This window comes from Cervus canadensis, chromosome 30 (assembly GCF_019320065.1).
Source record: "Cervus canadensis isolate Bull #8, Minnesota chromosome 30, ASM1932006v1, whole genome shotgun sequence".
NCBI classification, from domain to species: domain Eukaryota; kingdom Metazoa; phylum Chordata; class Mammalia; order Artiodactyla; family Cervidae; genus Cervus; species Cervus canadensis.
Window position 1 is genome coordinate 17789898 of NC_057415.1, and position 12189 is coordinate 17802086.

Consider the following 12189-nt stretch of genomic DNA (forward strand, 5'->3'; position numbering starts at 1 on the left):
GCTAGTTGCCAAGTTGGGTAAGGGGCTGGGAGGCCTGCATGCATCCTGGCTCCCTGCTCACCTCGCGCATCACCCACTACTCCTCTTTCTTCTGCCCGTGTGTGCCCGGCCTCGCCTGGGAAGCTGTGGCGAGGGCATCTGCACCTCTAGGCATCTCTAGGCATCTCCTAGTCGGACAAGTGTGTATATCACTGCTGTGAGGGTGGCCGGCCAGGCGTGGGAAGCAGATTGGAGCAGGGCATTTGGGGTAAAAGTGTGAGTGAAGAGTACCATGTAGCCCCTGAGATCATTGCCAGGCTACCTTTCTACTCAGGTGGTTCTACTTTTTTTTTTAAGGGTTTTCATTTATATCATTATTAATTATTGTTTCAAGATAAAAATTATTTGAGGCTCAGTAGGGACAAAGGGTTTATGTTTTCCTTCTGTGCTTGTGTGTGTGGCTAGGAAGAAAGGAATGTGTATGGCACGGCTTGGTGGCAAACAGGGAGCTGGCCTACATAGATTGATTTTAGGTGGTGGTACATGCTGGCCCATAAGGCTTTATTTCCTCTGATGCTATGAATCCAGTAATGCTGCCTATTTTCACATAGTGGCCCTTTTAGGCATACCATGGCTAAGCTCGGAGAAGGCAATGGCACCCCACTCCAGTACTCTTTCCTGGAAAATCCCATGGATGGAGGAGCCTGGTAGGCTGCAGTTCATGGGGTCGCTAAGAGTCGGACATGACTGAGCAACTTCACTTTCACTTTTCACTTTCATGCATTGGAGAAGGAAATGGCAACCCACTCCAGTGTTCCTGCCTGGAGAATCCCAGGGACGGGGGAGCCTATGGGGTCGCACAGAGTTGGACATGACTGAAGCGACTCAGCAGCAGCAGCATGGCTGAGCTCCTAGTCTTTGGGCCACAACATGGCCCCCACATCCTCTGAGGTTGCAGGTCAGGAGGGTGTACTGTGGGTTCCTGCCCTGGACCTGCTCACTGAAGCCTCCAGCTGAGCCATGTGAAGCTTGAGCCTGTGCCCCTGCCCCTGCCCCTCTAACGGGGTGAGATACCCGAGGACTCCCCAGCCTGTCCCACGGGTGCTGGTATTTGCTGAGCCCGGCAGGGGGTTCTCTTGGACCTGTAGTCTGCCGGTTTCTGGGTGACCCCGGAGCTTTGTGCTCTGAGAGGAGACGGAGCACATGCCTCAGTGAGAGACCAGAGGGAAATGTTTAGGGCTGGCTTCAGCACCTGAAGCCTGAGAGGCAGGGGAACTTCGGGTTGGCTGCAAGGGCAGAGGGAGCTTGAGCTTGGGAGCTGAGGGCCATGGCTCTAGGGTTGCGGGGGCAACTGGTCCAGCCCAGAGCTGGAGGTAAAGCCAAGAGAAGGTTTTCAGTTTGTACAGGAGACAGGACTCTAGGAAAATAAAACCTGTGTTAAGCTTTGAAGTACACAAAGAAGGTCCCAGCTTCCATGAAGCTTGGAGAAGCTAAGAGGGGCTGGAGATGGGTGGGGGCACCTGGGGTGGAGCTGCAGGCAGCTTGTGGAGGTGAGGCGGTAACTCGAGGTGGTGAAGCAGCCATGCCCAGGATGGAGAGCCAGGGGAGGGTGAAGCCTGGGTGCTGCCGTAGGGTGGGCACCAGAACAGGCCAGCCCCCAGAGCCGTATGCTGGCTGGCACTCAGGGAAGGGCAGACTTGGGAGTGAGGCTCTGGGCACAGATCCCTCCTTGGAGCCAGTGGAGGGTTCAAGGAAGCCTGGAGTCAGGGGTGTGAGGTCATGTTCAGAAAGTGGTTGTGTGCTGTTGGTCAGAAGCTGTGGTCAGACCCATTGATCTTCCCTGCGCCCCCCCACCCCACCCCGCCACCACTCTTCATCGGAACAGAGACTGGCGCAGGCCAAGCCTTTCTTTGTGCACGTGGAACGGTGGGGTCTGCCCTCTGTTTTTCTCACATGTCCATCAGCAGCAGGCCGGGTGTCGTCCATGCTGTAGCAGGTTTGTCTCTGGGACCGCTAGGTGCCACAGTGCAGCCCCCCAGGTTCTTCCCTCACCTGGGACTATTCTCAACCCTCCCTCTGGGGACTCACAAAGCCCCAGCCTACACTACGGGCACTCAGGATGAACTGTCCTAAGGGTAGGCCCTGTGCCAGTCGGGGAATGACGTTCAGGGTGGAGTCACGCTAGGGTAGAGCCGAGACACATCCTTCCTCCCTGGTCCTGCTTCCCAGAGAAGTTTCAGCTCCCTTCTCGGATCTAGGTGGCTTGATACAGAGACACCCAGGATGTTTTGTCTCTATGTCCCATTTGTCTTCTCTGCCAGAAGAGAGCACCTGATGTCAGGTGCAAGGCTGACCGGCGGAGTTGCTCCTCTTGCCATGGGGGAAGCAGGGAGGCCCCTGGCTGGTCCGCACTGAGGCTGTTGTCCCCAGGTCCTCGTGAGCTTTGTTACTATATGAACCTTGATAAACTGCAGGTGTGATAGTGGCTGCAGGGCCTGGCCCAGGCAGATGTGATAGTGGCTGCCCTGGCCCACCTCTTGAGCTGTTTGCCTGCATCATGTATCCTGAGATTTGAGGTGTTATTCTGGCAGTCCAAGGGTCTAAACAATATCGATCGGGTGCGTGACAGGGCTGGCCATCCATACCAGGAGCCGCCTCTGTTTCTATGCCAAAGTGAATATAGGGGCAAGTGGGGTGGGGGGCCTCGTTGCATGCAGGCCTGGGCAATGCCTGAGACTCCTGGCCTGGCTATGGGGGGTCCTGCAGACACGAGCTGCACCAGGACAAGATGTTAGGTCATCCAGTGTGTTGCTCCTTTGCAGTCTGGGAAGAACAGTTTTCTCAGTAGCTGGGAGAGGCTGCCAAGCCCCAGATCCCTAGCATCTGCCCGTGTGGAAGCTTCTCGGAGTATTTCTGGGGTTGCTAAACTGGCTTTTGCTAAGCCTTGGCTAAGGATGGAAGTGCTATGGGGAGGACTCTCTCTTCATGGGAAACCAGGGGGTGGGGCTGGTTAAAACCATTATTCCCCAAGTGCACCTGATGTCGGCTTCCTATGGGCCTGTGTGGGTCCCATGTAGGTATCCTGTGGGCTGCAAGTGGGCCCCTGGTGTGTCCCATGTGGGCCCTTTGTGAGTTCTGTGCAGGCCTGCTGCCCTTGCATTGCTCCCTTGTAGCTTATGTTCCTTGTAGCTGCCTTGTTCCTTCCTGCTCTGTAGGCAGGAACTCGATGTGTATACTAGTGTGGTGTGGGTTGAGCAGGGCTGGGTAGAGGCTTGTTCATCAGGCGCTGTCTGCATGGTGTGTGTTTAGAGCAGGACTCAGGCCAGGGAACAGACACAGGGGAAGAGATTCAAGGGGCTACTTGAGGATGGGCAGGGCTCTGGTGTGAGTATGGACTGGTTAGCCAAATGAGGCCTGCTCAGCTGTGGTTTTGTAGAGCCAGACAGTGTGACCTGTGTGGAGGGATCCAAATCTGGTTTGTTTGTGTTAAAGACCCACCCCAAGGGCTGGGAGCTGACCAGGCTCTGGCCACCTCAGGGTCCGTGTTCAGCCAGGGCATGGAAGGCCAGGAGCTATGCTCCATCCCTCACGCTGTGTCCAGTGAGGGTGTGGGTTGGTATCGCTTTCTGGCTCTGAGCACGGTGTCCTGGTGTAAAGCTTTGACCCTGCCTGGGTAACCAGAAAGATCGATCCGGAGCCCTGATTTCAGGCTGACCGCAGGCAGAGACTCCCTCTAGCAGGCAGCTTCTATGGCTGGCTGGCGTGTTCTCTTTCCCATGAGGGTGACAGGAGATAGCTCTGAATGCGGAGCTCTAGCAACACTAGGAGCTGCCAGGCAGGCACAGAGCAGCCTCTCGAAAGAACCTGTTATGGTTAAACTGCAGGGAGCTGGCAGAGTACTTAGTCCCAGGTCCCAGGGTCGTCTATAGGGGACTGCTGTGGTCCAGAGGACAGTACGACCCCAGGATCTCGACTAGGAAATCTGTGTTCACTTGTCATAAACGGTCACAGAGCCCAGAACCCGCCTCCCTTTGTACCTTGGAACCCCTAAAGGGCTCTGTGCGTCCACCTCAGGATGCAGACCAGTAAAAACTTTTCAGAGTTCCCACTGAGAATCAGTCTGGATTGTGCCTGCCTGGCCCAATTCCATTTTATTCTCTTTACAGACCCCAACTGAATAGCACCTCCCTTTTTACCAAGTCAGCCTCAGCGAACACAATAGGATGAACCAAGATAAGTGCAGCTCAGTGTGAGCTAGGTTTCTGAGCCAATGTGTACAGCTTTTCCCCAATAAGCCTTTGCCCCTGTCCCCAAATACAGTAAACAGGGTCTGGCCTTCCGTAGTGAGGGAGCTGGGAATGGTGCTGTGGTGGGCACTCTCTTGGGAGAATGGGGGTGTGTAGGGAATCGTGCTCCAGGGGAGGGGCCGTGGGCAGGAGCACAAACAGACCCTCCATGCTAGCGTGGCCTTGCTGAGTGACCTTGGGAGCATCTGAGCCATCCTTGCCCATCCCATCTTTGCCTGCTCGGCTGCCTGGAATGCCACACGGTAAGCTGGGTGTGGCAGCCCCTTTCAACCAGCTCATCTGCCCTCCAGGTGGGCACTAATTGTCAATGCCAAACACTAAAGTTACTGTCCATCTGTCTTAGCACAGGCAGCCTCTGGGAGCACGGGGTCTGGGAGCTCTTAGTGATGGTGCAGTAAGGGGGCCTCTCACCTTGCCCCATAGGGTGAGATAGGGATAGGGAATACCCAACGAGGCAGCTGTGTTACCAAGAATGAGGATCAGCTTCCCTCCCACCTCTGTAGACAGGGCTCCTCATATTTCCGTCTCCACACTCACCACTGGCCTGTTCAGGGCAGCCCAAGATCCCGGATTGGCCTCAAATCTGCAAAACAATGTATCTTTTTGCACTTGGAAAACTGCCCATGAGCCTAACACCAGGCAGGGCCAGGCTGTGCTCCACTGAGAGTTCTCCTGGCTGACTTTTACTCGGCATCCTGCCTCAACCAGCAGGACTCCCCAAAACCTTACATTTGAAAGCCAAGCAGTGTGCTTTGCTTTTTTTTTTTTTTAATTGTTTTTTTTTTTTCTTTTGCTATCTCTCTTTCTCTCTCTCTCTTTTTTTTTTTTTTTTTTTTGGAATATGCTTCTAGAGACACACACACTTCTACCTGAAGCTTGGGGCTTGGCCCTGCACCTCCGCCCCTCGGCGAAGCTCGTGTGAACCTCCACACTGACGTGGGGGCCTCCTAGTTAGCCCAGGAGGCTGGTCCCTTCTCTCTGAACTGCTGGCCTTTGCTCCTCCTCGCACACTGATGACCTTTGCTTAGAGTGTGGTGGCTTGTCCCCCTCGTGTGCTGTCCCGCCTAACCCTGTGGTCTTGTGTCGTTTCTTCTTCCCTTGCAGGGTCTGCCTTGAAGCGTCTCTGTCTAGGCAAAGAGCACAGCAGTCGTAATTATCGGGTTTTTTACCCCTTGTCCGCTTCCATCGCATGGGCTTTATTGTGGCTAATGTGCATCAGGGTTTCCACGGCTGGACCGGGAGCCGAGGGCCCAGCGGGCAGGCGGGTGTGGACCCGCTCCGTGCCCACCCTCCGTGGGTGCTGCTGGGCCTCCACCTGGCGAGATAGCCGCCCTCAGGCACCCTTTCAAGCCTCCGTGGCTCCTAGAGTTTGTGCATTCTCGCCAGTTCACACCTAACTGGCTTTCCTTCTCCGAAACGTCCATGTATTACCCATCATTAATTGGCTCCTTTTCCAAAACCGTAGGAATGAGTATTTCCTTCAAGTGCTAAAGATGAGTGCCCCTACAGAGGAGAGATGCCGGGACAAAATGGGTATCAGTTTACCTGGGCCGCCCACTGCTCTCATCTCATGCCTCTTTTTTTTTTAATTTTTAAAATTTTTCTGTTTTTCTTTTTGGGCTGAAATGTTCATGTAGAAATAGCAACGTGTGTAAAATCTCATCACTAATGTTTAACTGTTTGTGTCTGTGCTTTTTCATTGCTAGCCTCTAAAGTAAACTATGTTTTGCAATGACTTGTTTGAAGAGATGGTCATTGGGTTATTTATTTAGTGCAGAAAATTAAAAAATTGGCTTATCCAAAATTGCCAACCAGAAATTATGTACTGGAGGAGGAAAGGGACATAATTTTTGAAAGTTTGAAAGTCCTATTTTGGTCCTTAAAAAAGACCTTTGAGTAAAGTGGCCAAGTGTGCTCACCGTTGTCCAGCTTCACCTAAGCCACAGCCCCAGGCCTTCGTTGGGCATCTGGGCCTCCCAGTTCCTTTTTCTACAAGCATCAGCCTCTTAGTTGGCACCAAGGCTCTGGGTGTTTGTACCCCTTATTTTTATTACATGCTCTGCTAAGGAGAGGCATGGTTTCTGTGTCTTAAATTCCAGATCCCCAAATCATTATCGTTCACAGAAACAGCAGTCCAACCTATTGCAAGCGTCTTCCCTTTGTTGGAAGGATATTGGTAGCTGCTAAGCACTCTGCCCGAAGTATTGTTGAGTCTCCCCTGGATACTCATGTTAGAACTTCGAGTGCAGAAGCCGGAGGACTTTGCCCCTAGTCTGGGTCCAGCTATACCGGCAGTTTTCTGAACTCCCGCACACGGAGGTCTGGTGGTCCTGGGCAGTGTGGGCACAGAGTGGATACTGTGTAAAGCTGCCAGCAGTTGGGATCCTGACCCCTGACTGTTGAGATGGGTAATGGCTGCCTGGCAAAGCCTTGTAGCCTGAGATCACTCCACTGTGTCTAAAACTGCATGGACCCCCAAATGCAGACCATCTCCTGAAGCAAGGTGTTGCCTGGCTTAAGCGAGACCATTGTTGAAATGACTGCAGCCGGCCAGTGGTGCTGGCGGGCGGTGTCACCAACCTGGCCTGTGTGTGCTCCCCAGGGTCCTCCACCAGCAGCCTGGTCCCGGGCCCTGAGCCGGGCCCCCAACCTGCCCTGCACATCCAGGCGCAGGTGAACAACAGCAACAACAAGAAAGGCACCTTCACGGACGACCTGCACAAGCTGGTGGACGAGTGGACAAGCAAGACGGTCGGGGCCACACAGCTAAAGCCGTCACTCAACCAGTTGAAGCAGACGCAGAAATTGCATGACATGGAGGCCACAGCAGGCTGGCCTCTGGCCTCTGGCGAGGCGCGGGCTGTAAGTGGGGCATGGTGAGGGGGTGAAAGGGGATGGATTTGCCCAGAGTCGAGGGGACGGAATGGGAGTGAAGCCATGACTCCAGATCTCAGCAGAGCAGTAGGCCCTGACCTGGTGCTGGGCAGTGTCTCGGTGGGACTGGCCAGCAGCTAGCAGATGTGGCCTTGTCCTGCTGGCCCCACCTTCACTGTCTTCCATCAGAACCCAAGCTGGCAAAGTGGGCATGGTCTGCATGACATACCCAGGGGATACCTCTTGTTGCATTTTAGCTCAGGTGTGCCCAGAACACGTGGGGCAGAAGTGAGGAGCTGCTGTCTTTGGTTCTGTTGTATGATTGTTCCTGGATCAGGACTGCTGACTTCAAAACCTACTTTGAAGGAGTATTCCCTCTTTTTTAGTCTCCTGGGGGAGTTTGTGCAAGATTATGTTATTTCTCCCTGAAATGTTTAGCAAAGTTTACTGGTGAAGCCATCTGGGCCAGGAGGTTTTATTTTATTCTGGGTTTTTTTTTTTTTAAACTTTTTATTTTATATTGGAATGTGGTCAACTAATAATGTGGTCTTAGTTTCAAGGGTACAGCAAAGTGTTCCAGTTATACATACACATGTGTCTGTTCATTTTTCAATGTTTTTTCCCATTTAGGTTGTTTCCTAATACTGAACAAAGTTCCCTGTGCTATACAGTAGGTCCTTGTTGGTTATCCAGTTTTTGGTGGGGGAGGGGGCTGCACTGAGTCTTCACTGTGGCCCGTGGCCTCTTTGTTGCACACAGACTTTCTCTAGTTGTGCGTGGGGGCTTCTCTCTAGTTGTGGTGTGTGGGGTTCTGTTGATTGGCGCACAGACTCCCTAGTTGTGGCATGCAGGCTCTAGAGTGTGTGAGCTCAGGAGTTGCAATGTGCAGGCTTAGTGGCCCTGCAGCAAGCATGTGGGATCTTCCCCAACCAGGGGTGGAACTCGCATCCCCTGCAGTAGAAGGTGGATTGTTAACCACTGGACCACCAGGGAAGTCCCTGTCCATTTTAAATATAGCAGTATGTACGTCAGTCCCAAACTCCCTAGCTGTTCCTGCGCCCATCCTTCCCCACAGTAACTATAAGTTCGTTCAAGTCTTGTGAGTCTGTTTCTGTTTTGTAAATAAGTTCATTTGTATCATTTTTTTTAAGACTTTGCATAAAGTAGTGATATTTTACAATATTTGTCTTGCTTGGTCTGACTTACTTCATTCAGTATGACAGTCTTTAAGACCATCCATGTTACTCCAAAAGGCATTATTCATTCTTTTTAATGGCTAAGTAATGTTTCACTGTATATGTGTACCACATCTTTATCTGTTCATCCGTCCATGGGCCAGTAGGTTGCTTCCATGTCTTGCCTATTGTAAACAGTGCTACAATGAACATTGGTGTGCATGTATCCTTTTGGGCCATGTTTTTGTCCCCATACATGCCCAGGAGAGGGATTATAGGATCATATGGTAACTCTGTTTTTAGTTTTTTGAGAAGCCTCCATACTGTTCTCTACAGTGGCTGTGAAGTGAAGTGAAAGTCGCTCAGTCATGTCCGACTCTTTCTGACCCCATGGACTATACAGTCCATGGAATTCTCTAGGCCAGAATACTGGAGTGGGTGGCCTTTCCCTTCTCCAGGGGATCTTCCCAACCCAGGGATCAAAACCCAGGTCTCCCGCATTGCAGTTAGATTCTTTACCAGCTGAGCCACAAGGGAAGCCCACGGTGGCTGTACCGATTTACATTTCTACCAACATTCTCTTCACACTCTCTCCAGCATTTATTGTCTGTACATTTTTTGATGATGGCCTTTTATTTTATTTTTTTGAGTGTGGGAAGGTTCAAAAGTTTCAAATGTACAAAAGATTGAAAATTCTTCAGTGAACTCTCAGGTACCTCTTCCTGTGAGCTGTGATTGACATTTTGCTGGTATGTATTTGTCACATATCCCTCCATCCCTTGAGGGTAAGGTTTCCATTATGAATTTAATTTCCTTTACAGTTTTAGTACCATTTAGGTTTTCTATTCTTTCTGTTAAATTCTGCTTTTCTAACAATTGGTACATCTCTAAATTTATCTGTTTTCCAATTAATTGATATAAAGTTGTTTGTAATATCTTCTCTTCACAGTTCGCAGGATTTCCAGTGATGTCTTGTTTTTCATTCCTGATAATGGTGATTTCTCTCAGTTTATAAATTTTATTAACCTTTTCAAAGTGCACATCACTTTGGTGATAATTCTTTATTGTATGTTTCATTAGTTTCTTTTATTATTTCTTTTATCTTTGGGTTACTTTTTTCTAGAAAGTTTCTTGAGATATGTAGTGCATTGATTTTGAGCCTTTCTTCTTTTAATATAGGTATTCAGGCTATAAAATTCCTTCTACTGGTATTAGCTGCATTCCAAAGATTTCTATATATAGCATTTTCTTTAGCCTTCTGTTCAAATATTTTATAGTTTCCATGGTGATTTGAGGTACTATATTAATTAATTGAGGTAATATAGTTATTAGTGTCTTCTCAGGTGGTAAAGAATCCGCCTGCCAAGCAGGAGACTCAGGTTCAATCCCTGGGTCGGGAAGATCACCTGGAGAAGGGAATGGAAACCCACTCCAGTATTCTTGCCTGGGAAATCCCATGGACAGTGGAGTCCGGCATGCTACAGTCCATGGGCTTGCAAAGAGTTGGACACAACTGAGCAATATAGTTATTAATCTTTTTGTTAGTGTTTTGTTTGTTTGTTTGTTTAGCCTAAATGCACTGTGATAAGAGAACAACTTTTGTGTGTTTTCAGTTCTTTAAAACTTGCTGGGACTGATTTTTGACCCAAGTTGTGAGTCTTGGTCACTGCTTCACAGGTGCTTGAGGTCATCGCCTTTCGTTCCGTCTCGTATCCACACTCCCCGTCTGAACTTCCTCTCTTCCTCTTCTGTAGCACCCTCCTGACACTGCACCTCCATTAAACTCCTCAAATCTCTGCTCCATTATTCTGGAACAGAATTGAGAGCTCATAACCTGGCCCCAAGGCCCTGCAGGGTCTGCACACAGGCCTCGGGCAGGCTAGTCTCTACTTTTCTGTTCAGACTCCAGCACATCAGCTTTCTTATCTGTGCTGGGCCAGGTCCTCTTGGTCAGCTCTGCTGATGGTGTTGTTCAGATATCTGCGATTCTTAATAAGGTTTTGGTTTTTTTCTTAACTATTCACAACTGTCCATTTCTAGAACTTTTTTGTTATCCCAGATAGAAACTACACAATAAGAAACAACTATCCAGCCCCTCTTTCTGGTAACTGGTTATCCAGCCACTGGTAACCGCTATTCTACTGTCAGTCTCTGTGAATTTGACTTCTCTTCTTACCTCATGTAAGAGGAATCATACAATATTTTCCCTTTTGTCACTAACCTATTTCACTTAGTATAATGCTTTCCAGGTTCAGTTATTTTAAAAATTGTGGTCAAATACGCATAACATAAAATTTAACATCTTAACCTTTTAAAAATATATACAGTTCAGTGGTATTAATTATATTTATATTGTCCAACCATCATATGTCTACATACATATGTAGACCACCATATCTACACATATCTACATACATATGTAGACCACCATATGTCTACAAAATTTTTTCATTTTGTAGAACTGAAACTTTACACTCAATGAAAAATATTTGCCTATATATGCCCCCTTTAGCCCCAGCCCTTTTCAACTATCATTCTGTCTATAAATGTGACTTCTTTAGGTACCTAATATTAGTAGAATCATATAGTATTTGTCTTTTTGTAAACTGGTTTATTTCACTTAGCATAATGTCTTCAAATTTCATCCATGTTGTAGCATAAGTGAGCATTTTTTAACACTGAGTGATAGTCCATTGTATGTATATGCCACGATTTTTTTATCCATTCATCCATTGATGGACACTTGGGGTGCTTCTATCTTTTAACTGTTGTGAATAATGCTACTGTGAACATGGGTATATAGATATTTCTTTGAGTCTTTGCTTTCAGTTCTTTGGGATTCCAGGAGTGGAATCGCTAAATCATATGGTATTTATAGTTTTAACTTTTTGAGGAATCACCAAACTACTTTCCAGAGCAGCTGCACTATTTTACATTCCCACCAACAATACATAAGGATTCCACTTTCTCCACATCCTTGCTAACACTTTTTAAAATTTTTCTGATTTTTTAAAAATAGTAGTCATCTTGATAGGTATGAAGTGGTATCTTCTAGTTTTGTTTTGCATTTCCCTAATAATAGGTTATGTTGGGCATCTTTTCAGGTGCTTATCGTCCATTTGTAGGTCTTCTTTGATTCAAGTCTTTTGCCCATTTTTAAACTATAAACAAAAGAAATTTATTTTCACAGTCCTGAGTGCTGGATGTCTGACATGAACGTATCAGCATGCTAGGGTGAGGGCCTTCCAGGTTGCAGACTTCTTATTGTATCCACCATTGTATGGTGGAAAGAGCTTTTGAATTGAGTGTTTTTGTTGTTGTTGAGTTGGAAGAGTTCTCTATATATTCTGGATAGATATTAATCTCTTTTCAGATAATATGATTTGTAAAAATCATCTTCTATTCCTTGGGTTGCCTTTTTGCTCTGTTGATAATGTCTTTTGATACGTAAACATTTTTAATTTTCATGAAGTCCAGTTTACCTATTTTTTCTTTTTATTGCCTGTGACTTTGGTATCATATCCGGTAAATCATTGCCAAATCCAATATTATAAAGCTTTCTCTCCATGTTTCCTTCTAAGAGGTCTCTAAAGATGCTAAGAGTTTAAATATCTGTAGCTCTTATGTTTAGAGCTTTTAATCCATTTTGAGTTAATTTTTATATGTGGTGTTTGGTAAGGGACTAGCTCTATTCTTTTGCGTGTTGATATCTTGTTTGTACCAGCAGTATTTGTTTAAAAAAAAAAAAAGTGTTCTCTTCCCATTGAATGCTCTTGGCACTCTTGTTGGAAATCAATTGGCCAGATATGCAAAGGTTTATTTCTGGATTTTCTATTCTATTCCACTTGTCTACA

General features: G+C 47.8%; 1 protein-coding gene across 6 annotated transcripts in view; it reads left to right on the forward strand.

Moving 5' to 3' along the window:
- WNK2 (WNK lysine deficient protein kinase 2) overlaps positions 1-12189 on the forward strand; it is a 144299-nt gene that overhangs the window by 114071 nt on the left and 18039 nt on the right. For 3 of the 6 annotated variants that reach the window (XM_043453405.1, XM_043453401.1, XM_043453403.1), the window contains 2 exons: positions 5391-5435; positions 6889-7148. In XM_043453405.1, the coding sequence (XP_043309340.1) occupies positions 5391-5435; positions 6889-7148 (305 nt within the window). The remainder of the gene's footprint in view (positions 1-5390; positions 5436-6888; positions 7149-12189) is intronic. The other 3 variants (XM_043453402.1, XM_043453404.1, XM_043453406.1) reach the window with 1 other exon arrangement.